The sequence below is a fragment of the Malus domestica genome, chromosome 02 (genome assembly GCF_042453785.1).
Source record: "Malus domestica chromosome 02, GDT2T_hap1".
Lineage (NCBI taxonomy): Eukaryota > Viridiplantae > Streptophyta > Magnoliopsida > Rosales > Rosaceae > Malus > Malus domestica.
The window spans coordinates 15,238,614-15,263,328 of NC_091662.1; the positions used below are offsets into that span (position 1 = coordinate 15,238,614).

At 37.9% G+C, this 24,715-nt stretch overlaps 2 protein-coding genes across 3 annotated transcripts; both read left to right on the forward strand.

Annotated features, from left to right (window-relative positions):
- The first annotated feature begins 8,426 nt into the window (after positions 1-8,426).
- LOC103403342 (beta-1,4-xylosyltransferase IRX14-like) lies at positions 8,427-13,443 on the forward strand. Its single transcript, XM_008342156.4, has 3 exons — positions 8,427-9,608; positions 9,862-10,422; positions 12,745-13,443. Exons 1-3 carry the CDS (start codon positions 8,875-8,877, stop codon positions 12,980-12,982), a joined length of 1,533 nt encoding a protein of 510 aa, XP_008340378.1. The 5' UTR covers positions 8,427-8,874; the 3' UTR covers positions 12,983-13,443.
- Positions 13,444-19,602: 6,159 nt separating this feature from the next.
- LOC139193044 (uncharacterized) lies at positions 19,603-21,884 on the forward strand. 2 transcript variants are annotated; one of them, XM_070816003.1, is made up of 2 exons: positions 19,603-19,851; positions 20,708-21,884. In XM_070816003.1, exons 1-2 carry the CDS (start codon positions 19,734-19,736, stop codon positions 21,769-21,771), a joined length of 1,182 nt encoding a protein of 393 aa, XP_070672104.1. In that variant the 5' UTR covers positions 19,603-19,733; the 3' UTR covers positions 21,772-21,884. The 2 variants fall into 2 exon arrangements, with proteins under 2 accessions (XP_070672104.1, XP_070672105.1); XM_070816004.1 differs by lacking the exon at positions 19,603-19,851 and adding an exon at positions 20,537-20,626.
- Positions 21,885-24,715: the final 2,831 nt, after the last annotated feature.

Sequence of the window (24,715 nt, forward strand, 5' to 3'; positions counted from 1 at the left end):
CTTGCACTTTAGTCTTTCATCAAGGTGGTGACAAATAAAGATCATGGCCTTCGGCCGATCTTAAGAAGATGCACTATTTTCCTCCTTCATTGTTTCTCCAAGATTCCCTGCCTCCAAATAGATCTTGGCATCCACTACCCAGGTAAGGTAGTTTTCCCAATAATGTCCGGGGCAACAAAATTAAGTTTTGCCAAGTTCGCCATTTTCTTTTCTTAAAGAAAACTAAGATGTGTAAGAACTTGCAATAATATGTATGTTAGAGGTATGTAGTGTTAGAACTTTTGATTCTTACAAATTTTTCATTTTGATCTTCAGGCCAAAATGATAAGCACTCGAAACTTCAAGCTTGAGATTTTCAAGATGAATGAGGAGGGCAATTATACCGCACCATTCTCATAACATAGGATGGACGATTATTCCAAACCACTCAAGTAGTTGGAAAATTTAAATACATAGAAATCAAAGATATAAGTAACTGTTAGGTTGAGAACTAGAAGCAGGCATGGTATAAACAGTTCTTCACGATGGTATATCCAGCAATTGAGGCAGAAGAAGAAGAAGAACAGTAAAATCCTTAAAGGAAATTTTTTTTTTCTTTCGACAAAGAGAAATGAGAGAATGATTAGAAAGTCGTGCTAATAACGTGTTATAAATAGGTAAAAGTTAAAGAGATAACATTTACTAGTGATAGGAGCGAAACAGGTGTAAAATGTCACACTGTAACTATAACACAAGAGGATGACAAATAAAAGAGGGAGGGATAGATAATGATGTTATTGATCTATCTTGTTCTTTCTGTATATCTTGATAGTAGTCGGAGCGTTTTATTTATAGAGCAACTCCAAACAAACATATATTTATATTTTGAAATTTACAGCACACACCTTTTGAAAATACGAACTCCTTCATTTCCAAAGTCCACATTACCGTGTGGGTATTGAAAATCTGTGTGGGCATTCATTAATCTGCCAAATATTTTCAACACTGCCAATGTTTTCAACATATATTTATATATATGGCTACATTTTTTATCATATTTTTTATTTTTAGTTTGTACCCATTTTTAATATGCAACCTTTTTTAATTTGTACTGTTTTTCTTTTCAGTTTTTATTTGTGCCCATATATTAATTTTTTTTTGTGCCCATATTTTTTAAAATTTTATTTGTATTTGTACCCATATTTTTGTATTTATTTGTACCTATTTTTATTTTTGCTAAATGTACCCATGCTAATTATATGTACCCATTCATGTAATTTTTTCAAATTTTTAATCTTAAAATGTACTGATTCTTAAATATACCAATTTGTTATATGAAAAATGTACCATATTTTTTTTATATAAAATCTATTCAATTTTTTTCTAATCCATTTTTTAACTTATATGGATACATTCTTTTTTCTTTGATTTGAGAATGTATTCATGTTAAGTTTAATCGAAGAAATTTACTAATGTTCTTAAGCCTAATATGTCACACCCCGACCCGGAATGTCCACTAGGACTCCGAATCGAGCTGTGCTGGCCGACACCGGGAGGGTAATGAAGCATAAAGTGTGATGATATGGAAAAAATGAATAAATTTAAACCTAAAAGTGCCTAAATACAAGAGTGCGCCGTGAGTGGAAATGAACCCATTTCACACATGACGTCAGAGCATAAGTAAAGTACAGTAGAGTGGATTGAAAATCATACCATCGAAGGTAATCTCCAATACCAAGACTTGCCACAAATCCTCGTCGATACGAAAGCTCTGCTACTAGACCTGAAAGGATAAAAACAAGAATGAGTGGGCCAAAAAATAAAGCTATAATAAAGACTTTCTAAATGATATAATCCATCACTGTAACACCTGTATAGTTTCCAGAAAATCATACTACGTATAAGTATGAAATTAAAAGTATACTAACAGTGAATCAGAAGTATACCACCTCTGAGCATCTCATTAGCAATATAAATAATCATGTGTTTAATAACCCATACTAGCACACAAGTCGGAATCACCTATGGTGACCTGTATGACTGCACCCAAATCTCATCAACCAATGCAACCACATAAGTCGGAATCACCTATAGTGACCTGTACGACTTATCCATATCTCATCAATCAATACTAACTTATAAGTCGGAGTCACCTATAGTGACATGTACGACTTATCCATATCTCATCAATCAATGCCATCTCATAAGTCGGAGACACCTATAGTGACCTGTATGACTTATCCATATAAAGTAATATGTCAGCCGGATCCACCTCTTGTGGCTTGTACAGCTGAACCCATAGCTCATCACATATCCCTGCACACGAGTTGGAACCACCTCTGGTGGTCTGTACGACAGGATTTGGTGTAAATAAGTACACTCAAGTGCTATGATCACGTGAAGATTGTGCGAGTAATCACGGGTCACCTACGAGTCAGAACCACCTATAGTGGTCTGTAAGACAGGATTGTGCACCTACCTTGGATCTAAGGTGAACGTAAGGTGCGAGAGGTGAACATCACGTGAAGGACTGTGCCCTAGCCACGAGCGAGAGCACTAACACCTAGGTGCAAGTTTATGAGCTCTAATTACATCTATTATAACATGTACAACTCATGGGCAACCTGTACAACAATGTTAGAGTTGTCTATCATTACAACCACTACGACAAGGTCGGAGTTGCCTAAAACATACATGTAGTCATGCCATAACTCCATCATTTTAACTAATACCATAAACTCACCTAAACTTACCTAGGTGTCATGTGTTCACCTTTGCACTTCAAAGCGTTCACAATAATTATGAGCAGGTAATATACATATGGATATACCATGATGCAATCTAATACTCAACCATGTCATAGCATTTTCAATCATATATATATATAATATGGCATAAAATGCATAAGCTGTAACGCCCTACTCCCGAACTATTTATTTTCGGAAATAATTATTGGTGATAAGCCCAACTAGACACTAGTTTAATTACTATCGCTACTTACGTTTCCTTACTTCAATTTCTTGATTTTTCACACATTGATTTATGACCAACATTTAACCACCAAAACATAAGGTTAAATCTCACATTTTCCACCAATGTCCCTCACATTGCACAATTTTCCAAACAAGGCTATTGTCTCAATTATTTAGTCTCATTTATTGTATGGTTGCATAACGTTTCGTTAGACTGCCTAAGTACCCTAAACAGGGATCAAGTCATTCGTAGTTCATAATAATTACTTCAAAGCATTCACAATAATCATAAGCAATAATCAATTTATAACCGTTTATGGAATTATCAATCATATATATATATATACACACACACACACGATAGGAAGGAAAAGACCCACTTACTAACACGAATATTGCCACATCACGAACCATCGTCGCCTAGAACAATTATCAAATCAGGCTCAGAGTTTTTATCAATAAAATATGCAACTTACATAACACACATCCCTACGTAGTTCGAATCGGAAGTTTCGCATCACGGATTTCTGATCCCTTACTTCCAAGGATCCACATTATACTTCTAACAACATCCTAAAGTTCCATTACGATCCAACTGTGGAATCTCCACCAATTGCCAAAATCAAGTGGCAGTTAATATTTTATTTTATGAACTTACAAATCCAATTCGGGAAGATCCGTATATTGAATTCCCAATTTGTAAGTTCCTATGGTCCTCAAATATCACGTACTATAACATATTAAAGTTTGGTGACAATCCAATGGTCGGATCGTCGATTCAAATAATGACATATTAACGTAACATAGAGAATTTAGGTTCCAACAATCAACCTACATGATACAATTACCAAAACTGAGCTCAAGGCATCTAATTTAGCCTAAGAATAATATCGATGGCCCTCTGGCCACGCGCCGCTGTGGGTGGCGGTCGGCCGCCCCGACTCGCCGGAAAATCCAACTATTTCCAAAAATTACCAAAATTTATAGGAATGAAGATCTCAATGAGTAAAGTAAACTTTATACATGTGGTCAAGTCCAATTTGGCCGGGAAAAGCTCCAATTTTGCTCAAACGCGCTGGAACCCTAGAAAATGATGTGATTCAATTTGACCTCCATACTCACTTCGACGCCTCGACCATTGCTTGGGCTTTATTCCTGAGGTTGAGGGGAGCCTATGGGTGGTGGTAATTGGTTGGGTTAGCTTCAATTTTTACGGATTGTCGCCATACACCCAAACGGACCACCATCGATTTTTCCTCCAAAATACCACCAAATTCTTCTAATTTTGGGATGAAAATGGAAGATAGAGGGTTAGGGTGGTATTTCCAGGTAGTGGTTCAACACAATTCACAGGAAATTGGCCGGAAAATGCACGGATTTGGCCTTGATACTCGGCCGGGTCGCACGGGTCAAGGAGGAGACCCGATTTCCCCCCTTCTCACCTTCCCTCCTTTCCCTTCTCTCTGGTTGGTCAGTCTCCTCTCTTCCTCTCCTCCGATTGGGCAGAAACCCTTCTTTCTTATCTTCTCCCGTTCTCCCCTTCTTCTTTCTCTTCTTCTTCAACTTTAAAAATCACTAAATGATAAATAAAATATAAACATTATAAAAATATATAAATAGTGACTAAACAAACGTACTTCTGAGGTTTACAGTTCCGTAAAACTTTAACCGTAACCCCAAATCCTCTTCTGCTCGCATCTACGAGTCCGTAATGTCGAGTACTTCCGGAAAACACTAAAGCATTAATTCATACACCTCACTATACGTTGGTCAACGGAAGTCAAGACCCTCGCCCCATGTTTATACACACACACACACACACACACACACACACACACACAATAGTATATTTATATTTTAATATTTTTAATCCCACAAATTATGGTTTTTTCCAAAATGACTTTTTCATACTAGCACAAATTTCGTACTTGTTGTGTAGATACAATATATTGTAACAACAAAATCACTAGATCAAGAAAATGAAATGAATCAAGCTAAATTGACTTGTTGTGTAGATTGAAGTTTGTGTATTGGCAATGACCTAAAGACAGAATTTCGCTCATTTTTTGTGCTGGAAGTTCAATGGACGTCTATCTCCCTTGATTCAACCATCTATAAACTAAGGATCCAACACCGAGTCTGTGGTCTCTGGTGAACTTTTATGTGCTTCTCTCTTTTTGTAAGTAAAAGATTTTGTCGTGAAAAATATATTTATTTTTACTACGGCCTTATCTGGTGTGTACATATTTATACACTTTTTTAATATAGCAGATAACCTTTGGGAACAGTTAATTACTACCAGTTCCCTTGATTATATAATCCAAACATATATGACATAGACACAAGTCCCATCCCACCAGTCCAATCCTTATTCAATTAAGTAAAAGGCAAAAAAGTTTACAATATGCTTAACATAAAACATCACTTGGTCCACGTGAGATTGTGGTGTTTTATTTGTATTCAAACTCCACATTGATATCATGACTAAGATGACATTAACAGTTGTTGATCAATGTGCGATTCTTCGCTCGTGCTTTTACCGGGCAGCATTCGAGCGTCTTTCCATTCTTTTGGGTCCTTGATCTGGCCCAGTAATTGGACCCTTTCGGTCAGTTTGAATGCAAACTTGGTGTCATCAGATGTGATGCCAGTTCAAGACTCAAACACCAAGCCCAATTATTCTATCTTCGGCTGGCTTACTCATTATGCTAGGCTTAATGTGAGCTATGGCCCAACGTTTAGGGCATGCTCAAACAGGATTCATATCCTCTTCGAATCAGTTTTGAGGGGATCTTTCCGAGCCGATGGATCTCATCCGTTGATAAGAATCCAACAGCCAAAATAGTTGCTACCTCTTCCCCTTCAACTCTTCTGTTTCTCTATCATTTCGAAGTTCCCAACCTCGAACCACCAGCCACCCAAATTCTACGTTAAATTCAAGGGAGTTTTAACGAAAAGCTCACGGTACTGTTCACTTTAACGAAAAACCACATTTTTACACTAAAAAGTCAAACTTGGTACTATTCACTTTACCCTTTATTTTGTCCTTATCATTAAAACTCAAAGTTTTCAAGTCCTTTTCATTAGTTTTCCTTAAATTCAACCCCATCCCAAAATCAACCCTAATACCACCACAACCCACGCAACCCACAACCTCCAATTGCAGGTCCTTCACCTTACCTTCCCAAAATCAGCACCAACACCGCTTCAACCCTCAATTGCAGGAGAGATTTTTCAGTGTGACCGTCATACGAGGTGGTACACCATATGTCATTATATAAATTTGTGTGTTAAAAAGTTAATAACTTAAAAAATAAAAATTTTCACCACTTACAACAAAACACATGGTGTATCACCCATGTTCTCGTCATAATGAAAATTCTCTCCAATTGCAAGTCCCTCAACCCTAAAATCTTAACTGCTGTTAATGAAACGACAAAGAGATGGGGTCTTGCAAAACAATGATGAACATTTTTTTGCAGAAAAGGAATTTTTTAAAAGATTCTAACCATAGGATCCGGTGTGAACGGTGAGGATTGATTAATCCCAACAGATTCTGAGAAAATGATTCAGAAAGGATCTCAGTCCGTTCAAACATATGTTTTCTTTTATAACATAAATTAAAATCCTCAAACTATGAATCAAAACAAAACAAAAAATTAAAAAAAAAAACTATTGGATCTACAATTACGTTCTTTTGATCACATGGTGACTAACAATTTGTTGTTAGACACTCTTGAATTTGATGTCAGGTGTTGAAATTTAAACATTATGTTTCGATTATTTTTCACTCTTGATATCAAATCTAAGTGTAAGTGACTGAGTATTTCTTGGTTACGATCAAGACAACATCTAAGTTGAATTCACGTATAAAACTTTCATGGACCTCAAATTATTTCTTTTTGGCTGTCCTCACCGACTCTTTGTTCCTATAAACTTAAGCAACATGTGATAATTAAAAAAAGAATGTTTCATTTTAAGGTTTAACAATGATATTTAATCTTAAATAAAATACATGTTGTTGTGAAGTTGGTTGGTGTTTTTGCATGATTATATCATATGTATGACATGCATCCCGGTCAATATTTACTAATTAATTCGTTATCAAAATAAAATTTAGAAGTTAAGGTCATGAACGATTGATGTGATACCCAACATATAATTTTCGTGTTGATCATTAAATGAAGTACTTCTCAAAATACACTGTGGGCGTCGGACGACTCACATAACTTTATACTTATGATTAAAATCACTTGTATTATAAATCACTATATAAAAATTGATTATTTGTTCGTGCAACCAAGTATGGAAATAAGTCATGAAATATTTTGAGACAGACTTTCTTCAAAACCTTGCGTAACCAAGTATTGTTTACTTGTGTTTGGATTCTGCCAAAAGTGGTGCAAGTTAAATGGGATTGTAGTTAGAGTCCACAAAATGTTTCTGTAAGCTTAATTTGGAAGTGAAACTTTTGGTTGAAGTGCTTTTGTAGTAAAATGGCTCCAGGGCTTTTTAGCCGAGCAACATGGCATAATGCGCATTGTGTCTCTCTCTTAATTGCTTTTTCTTCGTTACCAAACTTTCCTTTAATTGTTTTAAGGATGAGAGAGATTTGCTTGCCTCCGTCTGAAGCAAAACAAACTTAATTAAATTTTAACCACCCACCAACCTCATTTCGACCGTTAATGATGTATAACTGCAAATGACTCATAGACTAAGCGATTAAGAGGTCGTTTGAATGTACTTTCAAAATGACTGAAAGAGTTTTTAGAGAAAATGTTTTCAGGATTTATTTGGATTTTTACTAAGGATTGATTTTAAAAATATTTTCATAAAAAATGCTTTCAGGCATTATAAAAGACATCCCAACAAGCTCTAAGAACGTTTATCGTTCGATATGACGTATCGTGTTCAAATCCAATCGTTCTAGACAAAATGTGTCATTGAATGAAATGATTCGTTCTTGGGTGTCATTTACTGGGCCTCCTTCTTAGTGTGGTCGTTTACTGGGCCCTGTGGTTCATGTTGCAAAATCCTGCCTTTTTATGGCTAATCATGCAAATTAGGCACCCTAATAAAATTCATATATTTACACGATTGGTTACTATTCAATTAGTTCCCGCAAACTGTTTTCCAAAACGGGTAAATAATCAAGATTTAGTTTGGGTTTTAGGGGGAAATTTCCATTAATTAACTTCCTAAACAAGCAAGCAATATAATTTGTTGAAATTGCAGACCCCCCCCTCCCCCCAATAAATAATTTCCAAATTTTTCCCACCCCAAAAAATTAATGGGGTTGGTCGGTCAACATCGCTCTCTCCTTATTTAGGTCTCACTCCATCAACGATTAATTTGACCTACATAATTAAACGTCACTCATCAACCCCCACAATTAACTAATAAATTAATTAATTTGGAAGATTAAAACAGAAAATTGTTGCGTGCATTATAACCAAAGCCTCCCTGTCCGAAATCACACGAAGCCCATCTGGGCCCGCATTTTATGGGCCGAGCTCTCTCTCTCTCTCTCTCTCTCTCTCTCTCTCTCTCTCTCTCTCCCCCGTTCCCTCTCCTCTCTCTGTCTGAAAGTGGACAAGGAAAATACAGAAGGAAGCTGAAAGGCAAAGCACATCTAACAACTTTGAAACTTCATTCGTAATTTCGAAGGAATCTCCGATTAAAATGAACAAATCACAGCTTAATTACGTCTTAATGATCGCCACCATCCCCTACCTCTCCCTCTCTCTCTTTCTTTCTCCTCTCTCTTTCTCTCTCTACAGAGAGCTCAACTAACGTCAAGGGAACTCAAGGGATATAGTGCTCCAGAGACCACACAACAAACAAGCCCACCTCTCCAATTCTTAGCTCGGCTTTCCCTCTCTACGATTTGAGAGAGAGAAAGAGAGAGAGAGAGAGAGAGAGTATGAAGCTCTCGGCTTTGCACCAGAGCTACCTCACCCGACGGAGCAACAGCTTCAGGGGATCGGCGCCGTTGGACTCCACATCAGACGGCAAGTCGCCGGCGACGTTGTTCTGGCTTGTACTCCATGGCCTCTGCTGCCTCATCAGCCTCGTTCTTGGCTTCCGCTTCTCTCGCCTCGTCTTCTTCTTCCTCTTCTCCACCTCCTCTTCGAATCTCTATCCGGCGCCGTTTCGGACAGTTGCTGATCTCACCGTTAGAAACCTAGAGCTCCCCGCGAACCCGATCGCGAATCTCGAGTTTAATCTCAACAGGAACGCCACCACCGCGAGCTCCAGCAGCCGGGTCGTGGTCGGGCGGCACGGGATCCGAATCCGGCCCTGGCCGCACCCGAACCCGACCGAAACCATGAAGGCGCATCGCATAATTGAGACGGTTCAGAGGGAGCAGAGGAGGCAGTTCGGAGTCACCAACCCCAAAACGGTCATCGCCGTCACGCCCACCTATGCTCGGACTTTCCAGGCGCTACATTTGACTGGCGTTATGCACTCGCTAATGCTGGTCCCGTACAACGTCGTCTGGATCGTCGTTGAGGCCGGCGGGGTTACCAATGAGACGGCGTCGATTGTTTCCAAGTCCGGGCTCCGGATCATCCACGAGGGGTTTGATCAGCGGATGCCTAATACTTGGGATGGCCGCCACCTGCTGGAGGCTCGGATGCGGCTTCGTGCTTTGAGGTGAATTCTCAATTTTTACAGTTTTATTTTCGTTTATTTACTTCTGTTAATTAGTTATTCTCCGAAAATTGCAGTTAAATATCATGAAAGAAGAAAAATTGAAGCTTAACCAAATGATTGTGGATATTATTATTGGACTGATAATCTGTAGTTATTATTATTCATGAGAATTAAAGCAATTGAAGATATCTTTAGATTATGAAATGCGGGTTCCATTTAGTTTACGATTTTGACTTTGTGTGTGATGGAGCAGAATTGTGAGAGAGCAGAACCTGGACGGGATTGTTATGTTTGCAGACGATAGTAATATGCACAGTATGGAGCTTTTCGATGAGCTGCAGAATGTGAAATGGTTTGGTGCTGTTTCGGTGGGAATACTTGCTCATTCGGAGAATACAGATGAATCGTCAGAGTCCGCAATTGAGAAAAATGAGGAAGGGGAGTACCAGTCAATGCCAATTCAAGGTCCTGCTTGTAATTCATCCAATAAGTTGATTGGTTGGCACACCTTTAACACCTTGCCATATCTGGGAAAGAGGGCAAATTACATTGATGATCGAGCACCTGTACTACCCAGGAAGCTGGAGTGGGCTGGGTTTGTGTTGAATTCACGGTTGCTTTGGAGTGAAGCTGAAGATAAACCAGAGTGGGTTAATGATCTAGATAGTATTGGTGGGGCTGATGAGGAGATAGTGACCCCTCTATTCTTGTTGAAGGACCTGTCCATGGTTGAACCACTTGGAAATTGTGGGCGCCAAGTCTTGCTCTGGTGGCTCCGCGTTGAAGCTCGTTTCGATAGTAAATTTCCTCCCAGGTTAGTCTTTCATATTTTGTTCATTGTAATATCCATTTTTCCTATTGATTCAATGCAGTTTGGTTGTTCATTTTGACCTGTTGGTGATCCGCAAGCTAGGTATGGGGGTGCTTCCCTATTTTCTTTTTGTATCTTATGAACCCCAGTGGGTGATGTATGTTTGTACATGTTATCATGTACAATACTGGCAAACTACTTGATACTTTTAGAATTTTTGTGTGGACATAGGTAGATATTTGCCAGCCAATTTAGGAGATTTCTCGTGTCCAACACTAGAAGTCCTTTGCCTAGATTTTGGGAACTTTTTCTTTACAGCGCATTCAGCATGATCTGTGCTGCGTATCTCAGGATTATTGGTGCTATGGTACTTTGGAGTCTCTATATCCCAATATCCTGCACCCGTTTCCACCTAAAATGTCCACAAATGTTACAATTTTTCTTGGTCCAATGTATTAATGGGAGACTACCATTTAGCCCTTTTCCTACTACCTGCTTCCAAATACTGGCTAAGTGGCTATATGTGCTTGTAAATGTGAAGGCCGCTACATTTTAGGACTTGACTAAAAATAGCTCCCCGCCCGCCCCCCACGCAAAAACTGCCCCACTCATCAGTTGTATTGTATCTAGAAATCAATTCAAGTATTAGCAACATGGGCGATATATCCGAACTGGTCCAGTCTATTATAAAATTCAGATCAAGGCACGTAGGCATAGCCATTTTTGTATAGTGTCTTATGTTGGTTGATATGAGAATTTAGAGCAGTATTTGATTAGCCTTCTGCGTTTCATTCGGATGCAAGTTCTCATCTCACAATCTGAAAAGAGATGCTAGTATTGGACTTGAAGTGACCTAAAGTTGAAATAAGATGCTGACTTTTCAATAACTACATGATAGAATTTCTATTGACAAAAAAAAAAAAGGTGGTCGAATTTCGTGGATTTGATTTATACGGTCCCTATCTAACACCTCCTTATGTAATCAACATATTTACCTACTTGATTCTCTTTCTCATTACTTCCTGTTCCAGCCTTTACCTATGCCAGAGAAAGTAGGACCATGTAGGCTCTAAATATAAAATTGGCAATATCATTTGCGTTTCTTTTTGGTAAAGAATGGATCTGGGACTTTATTTAATATCACTAGGAATAAACATGTCTTTTTGTCATAATATCACAACTACCCTTTAGCATATTTTTTTCAGAGTCTAGTATAAAAATTGCTACAGTTGAAGAAAAATTGCAAAATGATTTTGAAAATGTAAATTGTTTTGGAGAAAATATTTTCTAATTAATAAATTTTCTGGCATTTTGAACTGTAATGTATGTAGATAATAAAAATATATGATAATTATCATTTCATTCTTCTAGGTATTGCGATAATCTTATTATCAGTAGAAATTAGGAAAATATTTTGGCATTTGAAATGTTTATACTTCAGTAGGCGATTATTTTGTATTAAGGCATTTTGGTAATACTTGTATTGATTTCTAGATACAATATGACTGATGAGTAGGGGGGGGAAGCTATTTTTGGTCAAGTCCTAAAATGTAGCGGCCTTCACATGTACAAGCTATTTTTTGTGTGTACTGTATGTAATTGCTCCCTCACATCCTAAAAGTTGAAAAATATCTTTTGATTGTTCGAGACATAATTGTTGTCCCACTTTTTTATAGTATAAACTGGACATTTTATTTGTTGTCCATGCCTTTGTGAAGTCACATTCTATTTTATGTTATCATGATGTCCTCATATTTTATTGATGTTGCTTAGAGTATTGTTTCTAGTCACAAGTATATTAGTTCCATCTTTTCTTTTCTTAAATAGAGCAGGTTTTGTAATTTATAATTTCCCTTGTTTATTGCATCGTTAAAAGTCTCCTCTCCTTTTTTTTTTCTCCTTGGGCCAAAGGGTATTCTAGGTTCACCCACAAGAAGTAGTCCAAGTCACCCGTTACTTGTGTGCGAAGACTTGATTCCATTATATCCTCATGAGGGCAATTCTGATTGAAAACTTGGCCTGCCTGTATGAACTTATACAACCGCACCTAGTATTTTACTTTTGAGTTTTTATGCTCCAGTGGAACATTTCAACATTATTTATCCTTTCTTTGTGATCTGATAGTCAATAGTGAAATATTACCTCACAAGAAATGTGTAATATATTTGATCCATGAGGCGTCATATTGTTCTTCTTGTGTGAGACGTGAACCATCGGAGTTTAATGTATAGTTACATTTGGTTGTCCATGTAGTCAGCCTTTTGTCATGCTAGCATGATTTCTCTGCTCTCAATTTGATCATTAGTTTGAATTTGTCTTGTACAGATGGACTATAGATCCTCCTTTGGAAATCACCGTACCATCGAAACGTACACCATGGCCTGATGCTCCTCCTGAACTCCCAGCTAATGAAAAAACAGAAACTGGAGTTGAAGAGCACACAGTGAAGCGTCCTGTAAAAATTCGTGCACCCAGAACAAAGAGAAGTCCTCGGAACAAGAGAAAGCACGAGACAAAAACGATTGACATGCAGGCTTCTGCAAGGCATACTGAACAAAACTGAAACATTTGCCATCGACGCTCAAAACATATACTGCTGTTTGAATTTGAGACTTCGGTCTTCAGCGTGGAGAAAATTTGTATGAAGATGCATCAGGAAAATTTAGTTGAAGAGGCCGAGAAGCGTATGCTGTCATCGGGTACATACAGTAAGGCACTTGTAATAGAGAGGGGGGGGGGGGCTAGTTTATATGTGCATTTGAGTTTGATTCTTACGTTAGTTTCACAAATTTTTTCCTTTTTTATTTTTGGGTGCTTCATTTTCTGGCCTCATGCAAAAGGTACGTCGTCGTCATCGACGGATCGAGTCTTGCTGCACCTGCTGCCTTGCAGGAAGTTGTATTTGATATGCTCCAAAATGTTATACATATTTTTCTAAATAGGAATTATAGAGTTGTGTTCAGTTGAATTGCGTAGAAATGAAACGATTCCAAATGTAACAAAATTTCCCCATTCATTTCACAACATTCCCCTTTTAATTCTCGTTGAAGCCATACTTACTGAGCAATTGCCCTAACTGGCCATCATAAATTTATGGAAAAAAAAGTGAGATTTCGGGTCGATGTAATTTGGAACCCAATTAATGACATTTGGACGTCCCATTAGAGCAACTCCACCCTTGGAGCCCTCCCCCAGGCAATCCACTATTCAATTCACCATGTGAACAGTAACTGCCATAATGAATAGTAACTGTCTTTTATATCTCCACCCTTGCACTTGAATAGCCCTGACAATAGACAATAAAATATTTATTAATTTTTGTTTTTTACAAAATAATACTAAATAATTTTTTTTTTGTAATTTCGGATAAGATATTTTAAATCGTTCTCGTTGCGTCACGTGTCATTTACCTAAAACGACTATTATTGGTCATAGATTTCGATAAGATTTTTATCCAATGTTATCGTACCACGTGTCGTTATCTTTTCAGAATCTTTGAGGATAGATTTCAATCAGATTTTAAATCGTTCTCGTTGCACCCCGTGTCATTATCCGAAAAGATAATTATTGGTGATAGATTTCGATAAGATTTTTATCCAATGTCGTCGTTACACGTGTCGTTATCTTTTCAGAATCTTTTAGGATAGATTTCGATCAGATTTTTAAAGAATGACGGCATACCACGTGGCACTATCTACAACCTAATCATTTCAGAATCCTCCATTTAATCCATCATCCATCCTTTTAAATCTCACACCAATTTTCTCAATATTTCTATCATTATTCATAGTTTCTGCTTCCTTCTTCACCAAATCAAAATTTGTATCATCATTCATAGTTTCTACTTACAATGTCTTCTTCTTCAAGCATGATGTGGGAAATTGATCAAGAAGAGGAAGAATTGTTTAACCAATATGAAGGAATGTTCAATCTCCATATAGCCCAAAATGAGAAGGAAGATGATGAGGAGCGGAGAATGAGAGATGACGAAGCAAGAATGGCCAGAGACTCACATTCTCGTCGAGTCATCCAAGTTGTGGCTCATATTGCAGGCCCACCCGTTCCAGAAACCTTGATAGAAGCAGGCAACAACGAGGTGAGGAGCTGTTGGACAATTATTTTGTCCATAATAGTGCATTTCCTGATACGTACTTCAGACGTCGTTTTAGAATGGAACGACATTTGGTCAACAAAATCATGATTGCTGTTTGCAACCATGATTCTTACTTTGTGCAAAAGAATGATGCTTGTGGTGGTATGGGTCTCTTTCCCGAGCAAAAAATTACTGTTGCGCTGCGGATGCTTGCGTATGGAGCAGCTGCAGACCAAGTGGATGAGATAGCGAGGATGGGGAAATCAACCATTCTTGAGTCCCTGATGAGGTTTTGCGGATCAATCGAATCTATCTACACCGCAGAGTACCTCCGAAAACCTACTCACATGGACTTGGAAAGGCTTCTGAAGAAGGCCGAGATGCGAGGTTTTCCTGGGATGATTGGGAGCATTGATTGTATGCATTGGACGTGGAAAAACTGTCCAAGCGCATGGCAAGGCGCTTATGGAGACAGAAAATGAGCAAAAAGTATCATTTTGGAGGCAGTTGCATCTTTTGATACATGGATTTGGCACGCCTTTTTCGGGGTTTCAGGAGCTTAAAATGACCTCAACGTCCTTGCCCAGTCCCCAGTGTTCAGCGATGTCCTGCAAGGAAAGGCACCAAAAGTCACATATAAGGTCAATGGATGTATGTACGACAGGCCATACTACCTAGCTGACGGCATTTACCCAAGGTGGTCAACATTTGTCAAAACAGTGCCACGTCCGCGAAGTGCAAAGGAAAAACACTTTGCAAGATGTCAAGAGGGGTGTAAGAAGGATGTGGAGCGTTGTTTCGGTATCCTCCAAGCTCGCTGGGCGATTGTCAGGGGTGATGCCATATTGTTTGATGTAGAGTCGCTTCGATCCATCATGGTGACGTGCATCATTCTTCACAACGTGATTGTGGAAGATGAGTACGATTATGAAGTCATTGATGAATATGAGGCAGACACGATGAACAATTCAAGAACACGTATATATTGTGCTCATGACGCCACCAATGAGCCCATGTAACATGAGCCATTAGAAAGGGATGGACGTTACAATGAAAGGATCATTCAATGATATACTGCATTTCAAATGCCAGACATGCACAATGCCCGGCAAAATGACTTGATAGAGCACCAATGGGCATTGCAACAAGCTGAAGATAATTAAGTTCATTTAGTGTGTTTTTTATTATTTGGTATGTTTATGTAATTTTATTTGGTGTGTTTTATTTTAGTTCATTTAGTGAGGTTTTTATTATTTGATGTGTTTATGTAATTTTATTTGGTGTGTTTATGTCATTTGAATAAAGATTCTTTTATAGTATAAATATATTACCACATTAAATAAATTTATTCTCACTTTAAATAAAGTACTAAATTCAATAAATTCAAAACAACATAAAATACTCAATTCAATAAATAATAAATTACAACCCAAGGTGATTGGAAAACTATGGGCTCTGATTACAAAAAGTACTCTAATCATCATCACTTAACCAATTTGTGGTGTTAGGATGATCTTCTCTTGTTGTGCTAGGACCATCTCCTCTTGCTCTCACTTCTCTTGCACGCCTCATATGCATCACATCCTCTTTCTCCGACTTCCAAAAATATTTAGAATTTGGAGACTTCCTTTCTAAAGGTGTGTTCATAATCTCATGATCTCGTTGAGCCATTCTTTCTTCTCTAACCAGTTCCCTTTCTTGCCTAAGTAGCTCTCTTTCTCTCTAATTAGCTTGAAATTCTCTCTCAACAGCTGCAATTTTTGCCTCCTCTCTAGCTTTATCAGCCTCAAATTTCGCCATTTCCCGTGCCAAAGTCAATTCACTATGGTGAGTAAGTTCTTCCATGTACTTTGCTTAATCATGCTTGGAAGCACTTCCTTTTCTTTTTGAAGCCTTCTTACCTTGAGGCCTAATTGGATAACGGTCGAACCCGACGTTTGTTCAGGGATTGGCGTTTCGGGCACTTCTTCTACATCATCTTCATGCGAGCCATTATCAGGTGTAGAGTATAGCGGGGTGTTGTTCATGACAACTTCTGGACCGACAGGCACAACTCTGAATTTAGGACAATATTTGACAATATTCCAACATTCCCACCGGTTGAATGATTTATTTTTTGTTTTAGTTTTGGCACCATACCAAGCTTGTGCTTGAATTAGCTACACAATGGGGGAGAAGAAATAATTATAATCAAAATAGGTAACAAATAAATAATACAAACAAATAGTTATAATTAAAGTAGGTAACAAATAAATAATACAAACAAATAATTATAATTAAAGTAGGTAACAAATAAATAATTACAATTTAAATTTGGGTATAGTACAAACAAATAAATAATATATTGTTACCTGATTCGTGTAATTTTCCCCACTTCGAAGATTACTACTAGCTTGTGCCAAGGTGTCCCTCCAAATAGTAAACGATTGTCTAAGTAATTGATTTTTTTCCAATTTTTTAAATTTTTTATTCAAATAATTAATCTCTGCCGTTGGATTAAAAAAAATTGAATTCCAACACTCCAGATTGTGCCACGTGTCACAACGGTAACTTTTCTTAATTTTAAAACTATTTTTTTCGTCTTTTTAATTTATTTATAAAGCATATTAATATCGATCGTTGATCTCAGATCGAACGGTTGTTATTACATAAGATTTTTTTATTTTTTTACCGTTGAGATCGAACGGTCCAAGTTAAATAGCCGTTGAGATCGAACGGACCGTGGGAAGCCACGTGGCTTCCCAACGGTAACATTGAAGTCTGAAAAGGCTTCTGTTTTTTTCTAAAAAGTTGTTTGGCGACGCGCCCCCAGGCTCAAGTGGGCTGCATGCGCCTGACAGAAAAAAAATTAAAACAAGGCCTGGAGCTCGGGCTCTCGGGCTGTCAACTCTTCACAGGCCTGAAGCTCGGGCCTCCACCTCCGCTCGGGCTCCTTCACGCTGGAGCAAATCCACAGGGCCTCGGGCCCTTCTTCTCTTGCATGTCCCCCGAGCAATCCACAAAGGTGGAGTAGCTCTTAATCTGTGCATGCTCCTGTTCATTTATGGTTTTTGAATTGAATAACTCCAAGAAAAACTAGAAAAGACGAACTAAAGATGTGGGGTCGGAGAAAATGTGTGTGCAGAAATTTCAAATTTGAAGGAGCACCTTGGCTCCAGCAAGCCAATCATAAGATTCCAGTGTTTCCAATAAACCATATCGTTATCAGTAAATTCGGATGGAAGCAGTTCTTCCGAGAGTGGAATGGAATCTATGTGGGTGAGGCAAAAACTTGAGTCTTGGGCCCATTTACTGGATAAAAAACTGTAGCTCTTAAAAGGAAAAGGTAGCGGGTGAGGGCAGTTCAGGGTGAAACTTTTATATGTCAGAAATACGGCTCGGTATAACAAGTATTATAATTTAAATAATTAAATTTTTCTTAAGTTTCAAATCACTTGTATCATGACACTTGATGTACTAGATTTTATTCTCGACACACTAAAAAAATCTCTCTGACTGAGGAGACTTCCCCTCAACTCTGGGTGCCACGTTGCTCTTGGACCAATGATATCATTTTACAAATTTACATAAGAAAATTAAAATGGAAGCATTTTCTATATAACCTTTTCACTTTATGGACATTAATTTTCTTTTGATTTGCTCAATGAATACTTAAAAATAGACGGTTTATATTGTTAAAGTTCAATATATAAAGTGAAGATCTCTTTATACAAAAAAATGAAGATCCCTTTAAATAAATCATATATGGAAGTCGAACACGAGAATGTTCTTTCCTGTTTGATTAGATAGAATACAAGTCTACTTCACAATTTAACACTCCCCATCACGCCCCGTTTAGAGTATGGGTGAGTTAAATGTATGTAGGATTTGGTTTTGGAAGTTTATATGCTTCTTGTAGCTATCTAGGGTTTCCACAAACTCCATAACTGCGATATGGGCCTAATATATGGCCTCTGCTATACATTTAAGAACTAGGGGGTGGGATGGAACGGTGGAAAGAGAGTGAGGGAGGGAGATTGGGTATGGGTGCTTGTGAGGTCTGAGTTCATCAAACATCGATTGTTAGTTGGATATCGATTCGTATAATATAAGCGTGACCTAACATTCCAAGTGAAAGATAGTGTAAGTTGACCCATCACCTATGCCATATCTCATTTTTATCAATAGATGGATGATATAGGGTGATGCTATCTGCACACTTATTTTTACTTTCTACACACGCCTTAATTAATTTTTGTCCATTAATCTTCTTCGTCTCATTAGATTCGACGGTCGAAAATTAAAAAAAAAAATGTGTGGATAGCACACCCGTGTGATATATTGATCTTTTTCAGCTCATTAAATTCGACGACCGAAAATTTAAAAAAATGTGTGGATAGCACATCGGTGTGATATATTGGATGGATGGATGGATAAACAAAGCGTGTGGCTTGTGGAAAAGCAAGCCCAATTCTTTTGCACATGCTTTGATCTTTATGTGATTGGGGAGGAACATGCTATTATCTTCTTCTTCAAGTTCTCTTATCCGTGAAGGCAAATACTTTATTTATTTTGAAATGAGTGAGTGAGCATGAAGAAGATTTTTCACAATTTGTAGGATTCAAAACTTTCAAATTAGCTATGTTTTCAATTTCAATATATTCTTTTGTCTATATTTATTTTTTAAAAATTCTATTATGCTCCACCATAATGACATGCACGAAATAAGTGAAGAAACAACAAAATATTCAACTAATAAAGCTCTCATGATTGCAACCGTCCAAATGCGAGGTCAACCTAAACAAGTTCTCTGCTAAAAATTAAGTGATCAAAATCATTGAGTGATATATCGATTTTCACTTTGATTGAATTTTTATTATATAAAGTATGATAATAAAAATGAACAATTCTGATCATAAAACCATATTGAGCTCAAAATAGTTAGCATTTCTTTTGCAGTATAGTTGGGGAAATAATAATGAATTGGGCAATGAATCTAACTACATTTGCAGTCTCATGCGCCTCAAGTTGTCACTAAAAATAAAAATAAAATAAAAAAGAAAGAAAAAATAAAATGAATGTTGTAAATAATGGGTATGTTTGCCCACATGTGTATAGTAATATGTATAGTAAAGTATCACATGTGTATACTATATACTCATAAGCTAAATAGTAATGTTTTGTAATTTTCCATTGAAGTAGCTCTATAAATAGAGCACTTCAATTGTGCAAAGAGGAGTGGATGAGAAGAAGAAACAAAAGAGAAATATATCTAATAGCAATAATATACATTACTTCCTCTGCAACAGCTTGTGTCGGTATATTACTCTGCAACTGCTTCGTTCCTTCACCGAGTAAAGGTTATCTCTCTATAAATTTTGCCTATTTATAACACGTTATCAGCACGACTCTCTAATCATTTCTCATTTCCTTTCACCGAAAGAAAAAAAAAATGTTTCCTCTAAGGTTTTTACTGTTCTTCTTCTTCCTCTCTCTCAATTGCTGGGTATACCCTCGCGAAGAACTGTTTGCACCATGTTTACTTCTAGTTCTCCAACTAACAGTCACTTATATCTTTGATTTCTTGTTTGGTGTAGATATTGACTACTAACCCACTGATTATTTATGCAATCCAAGATTGTGCGGTTCTATCGCCTATCTTGGACTGCAGATCTAATTTTACTGCAAATTTTAAGTGGAGCGGTATAATCGCCCGCTCTATCCTACATATTTAAATTTTCCCGTTATTTAATTTTATCGCAATTTTAGGTGGTGTGAAATAATCACCCACCCTGCTTTGCATATTTGATTTTATCGCAATTTTAGGTGGTGCGGTATAATCGTCCACCCTGCTTTGCATATTTAATTTTATCGCAATTTTAGGTGGTGCGGTATAATCGTCCACCCTGCTTTGCATATTTAAATTTTATTGCAATTTTAGGTGGTGCGGTATAATCGTCCACCTTGCTCTACATATTTAAATTTTCCTGCTGTTTAAAGTAGTGCGGAATAATCACCCATCCTATACTTATTTCGATGATAATGGTGCGGTACAATTGCCCTTCTCATTAATTGTGTAAATCTCGAGCCTGAAGTTTCGAGTACTTATCATTTTGGCCTGAAGATCAAAAATTTGTAAGAACCAGAAGTTCTAACAATATATTTCTCCAGTACACATATTATTGCAAGTTCTTACACACCTCATTTTTCTTTCAGAAAAGAAAATGGCAAACTTGGCAAAGCTTGATTTTGCTGCCCTGGACATTACTGGAAAGAATTACCTTACATGGGTACTGGATACCAAGATCCATCTGGAAGCAGCAAATCTTGGAGATACCATCAAGGAAGAAAGCAGCTCATCCTCTCAAGATCGGGCAAAGGCCATGATTTTTATTCGTCGTCATCTTGATGAGGCACTAAAGAGCGAGTACTTAACGGTTGAAGATCCGTTAGCCCTTTGGAATGCCTTGAGAAGCAAATACAATCACCAGACAACGGTGATTTTTCCAAAAGCTCGCTATGACTGGACACACCTGAGGATCCAGGATTTCAAATCAGTGGCTGAGTACAATTCGGCGTTGTTCAGAATTACCTCTCAGATGAAACTCTGTGGGGATACTATCACTGAGGAGATGTTATTGGAAAAGACTTTCAGCACATTCCACGCCTCTAACATGGTATTGCAACAACAGTATAGAGCGCGAGGCTTCACTGAATACAACCAGCTGATATCTGTGCTCCTGGTAGTTGAACAGAACAATGAGCTTCTCATGAAAAACCATAATTCCCGACCTACTGGATCAGCACCGTTCCCAGAAGTGAATGTTGCTTCCCTTGAAAGGAATACCATATCCTCTCGTGGCAATAATTACAAACGAGGACGTGGCCACAAGCAAGGTCGGTGGAAAGGGAAAAGCAAGAACCATGGTGTCCAGTTTCACAACCAGGTTCCAAGGTATAATCCAGGCCCGAGCTTTAAAAATACCAATCGCCAGAAAAGAAAAGCTCATGTGAACACTCCTAGAAGTCATGAAGGAGGTTGCCATAGGTGTGGTGGCAACGGACATTGGGCGCGTACTTGTCGCACCCCAAAGCATCTGGTGGAACTATATCAAGCCTCCTTCAAGGAAAAGGGTGTTGAGATCAATTTCCTTGACCAGGCTAAACCAATGGAAACCCCTGATCCAGTGACCAATTTATCAGGACAGTTAAACACAACCCACCTGGATGCTACAGACTTTATTAATGAAAGAGGGAATGAAGTTTATGGGTCCGATTGAATTATTTATGTTTAATGTACTCATGTTATTTGTACCTATGGTTTAATGCTCGCATTTTCAATTCAATAAAAGTAGTATTCCAGTATGAATAAACTGCTTTTTCTTTACTCAGAGATCATGGATAAAAATTATGGTTATTCTCAAAACAAGATCAATGGCGGAGACTTTTGTCTTGCAGATAGCGCAACCACGCATTCAATACTTCGAGACCGAAAGTATTTCTCGAATTTGGTACTTGCAAAAGTAAAGGTAACAACAATATCAGGACCATCAGATGTAATTGAAGGCTCAGGAAAAGCCCAGATTATGTTACCAAATGGAACAATATTGTCTATAAAGAATGCATTATATGCTACTCAGTCCATTCGAAATTTGTTGAGTTTTAAAGACATACGTTTAAATGGATACCACCTTGAAACGAAAAGTGTAGAAAATGTGGAATATTTATGCATTACCTCCAATGATACCCAGAAGCGTATATTGGAGAAGTTGCATGGTTTATCGAGTGGATTGTATTGTACATACATAAAGACAGTTGAGGCATATACTGTCATGAACCATAAGTTCATTGATTCAAAGGTTTATATGCTTTGGCATGACCGTCTAGGTCATCCAGGATCTACCATGATGCGTAGAATCATTACCAACTCTAATGGACATCCATTACTGAGCAAACACATTAATGTCTCGAATGATAATCCTTGCAAGGCTTGTTCCCAAGGGAAGTTGGTAATTAGACCATCACAACTAAAGGTTGATGATGAATCCCCATCATTTTTGCAAATAATTCAAGGGGATATTTGTGGACCTATTCAACCAACTTGTGGACCATTTCGATATTTTATGGTTTTGGTTGATGCATCTACCCGATGGTCACATGTTTGCCTATTGTCTACTCGAAATGTAGCTTTTGCGAGACTTCTTGCTCAGATAATTAAGTTGCGAGCACAGTTCCCAGATCATCCCATTAAGTCCATTCGACTTGATAACGCTGGTGAATTTACGTCTCAAACCTTTGATGATTACTGTATGGCACTGGGCATTAATGTTGAACACCCTGTTTTTCATGTCCATACTCAAAATGGTTTAGCAGAGGCATTTATCAAGCGGCTTCAATTAATAGCCCGCACTCTGCTCATGAAAACAAAATTGCCAGTTTCTACATGGGGACATGTCATATTACATGCTGCATCATTGGTTAGATTGAGACCCATAGCCAACCACCAATACTCATCAATACAACTCGTGTTTGGACATCAGCCAAATATTTCACATTTACGAGTTTTTGGTTGTGCTATTTATGTGCCTATTGCACCACCACAACGAACTAAAATGGGACCTCAGCGCAGATTGGGAATTTATGTGGGTTTTGATTCACCATCTATCATTAGATATTTGGAACCTTTGACTGGTGATGTGTTTACAGCTCGTTTTGCTGATTGTCATTTTGATGAGATAGTTTTCCCGTCGTTAGGGGGAGAAAAGACCGTTCCAGAAGAACGAGAAGAGCTAACATGGGTTGTTCCCACCTTATCTCATTTTGATCCAAGAAGCACTCAATGTGAAAATGAAGTGAAAAGGATCGTTCATCTTCAAGGTATTGCTAATCAAATGCCAGATGCATTTAATGATGCTTCGAAAGTGACACAGTCATATATACCGGCTGCAAACGCACCTGCAAGAATTGATGTCCCTGTTGGACAAAATAAAGTGGCAACGAATGATTCATCCAGTGCACGCCTGAAGCGTGGTAGACCCCCAGGTTCAAAATATTCAGCCCCTCGAAAGAGAAAGATGAGGGCCCAATTGAACCCAAATGATATCATTCAAGAAAAGGAATTGAATGATAAATCCACAATTCGTGACTCTGTACTTCCAGAAAAAGAAAATGTCCTTGATGAGACACATGTCCCTGAAGAGACAGAAGTACATGAAAGCAAAGAAATATCCATAAATTATGCATGTACTAATGAATTGTGGGATCGAAATGAAATAATCATCGATGACATGTTTGCATTTGCAATAGCCACTGAAATTATATTAAGTGATGATATTGAGCCCCGCTCTGTTGATGAATGCAAACAGAGACAAGATTGGCCTAAGTGGAAAGATGCAATCCAGGCAGAATTAAATTCCTTGGAAAGGCGAAGTGTTTTTGGACCAGTAGTCCAAACCCCAACTGATGTAAACCCCGTAGGTTACAAATGGGTGTTCACAAGGAAACGCAACGAGAAAAACGAGATTGCAAGATATAAAGCACGACTCGTTGCACAAGGTTTTTCACAAAGACCTGGAGTTGATTATGAAGAGACATATTCTCCTGTAATGGACACAATTACGTTCTGTTACTTAATAAGTTTGGTGATTTCAGAAAAACTTGACATGCGACTTATGGATGTCATCACCGCGTATCTATATGGAGAATTAGATACTGACATATATATGAAAGTTCCAGAAGGACTTAAGTTGCCTGAAGCAACTAACAAACCACGGGGTATGTTCTCAATCAAATTAAAGCGATCACTATATGGGCTAAAACAATCTGGACGAATGTGGTATAATCGTCTCAGTGAGTATTTGATTAAAGAAGGATATGCCAACAATGTCATCTGCCCTTGTGTGTTCATTAAGAAATCAAATACTGGATTTGCTATAGTGGCAGTATATGTCGATGATATGAACCTAGTTGGAACCCCTGAAGAGCTCAACAAAGCTGCTGAATATCTGAAAAGCGAATTTGAAATGAAAGACCATGGGAAAACCAAATATTGTCTAGGCCTGCAGATCGAGCATTGTGTTAGTGGAATTTTGGTCCATCAATCAGCTTACATTGAAAAAATACTGAAGCGATTTGGCATGGACAAGGCTTATCCACTTAGCACCCCAATGGTCGTTCGTTCTTTGGACATTAAGAAAGATCCATTTCGTCCAAAAGAAGATGATG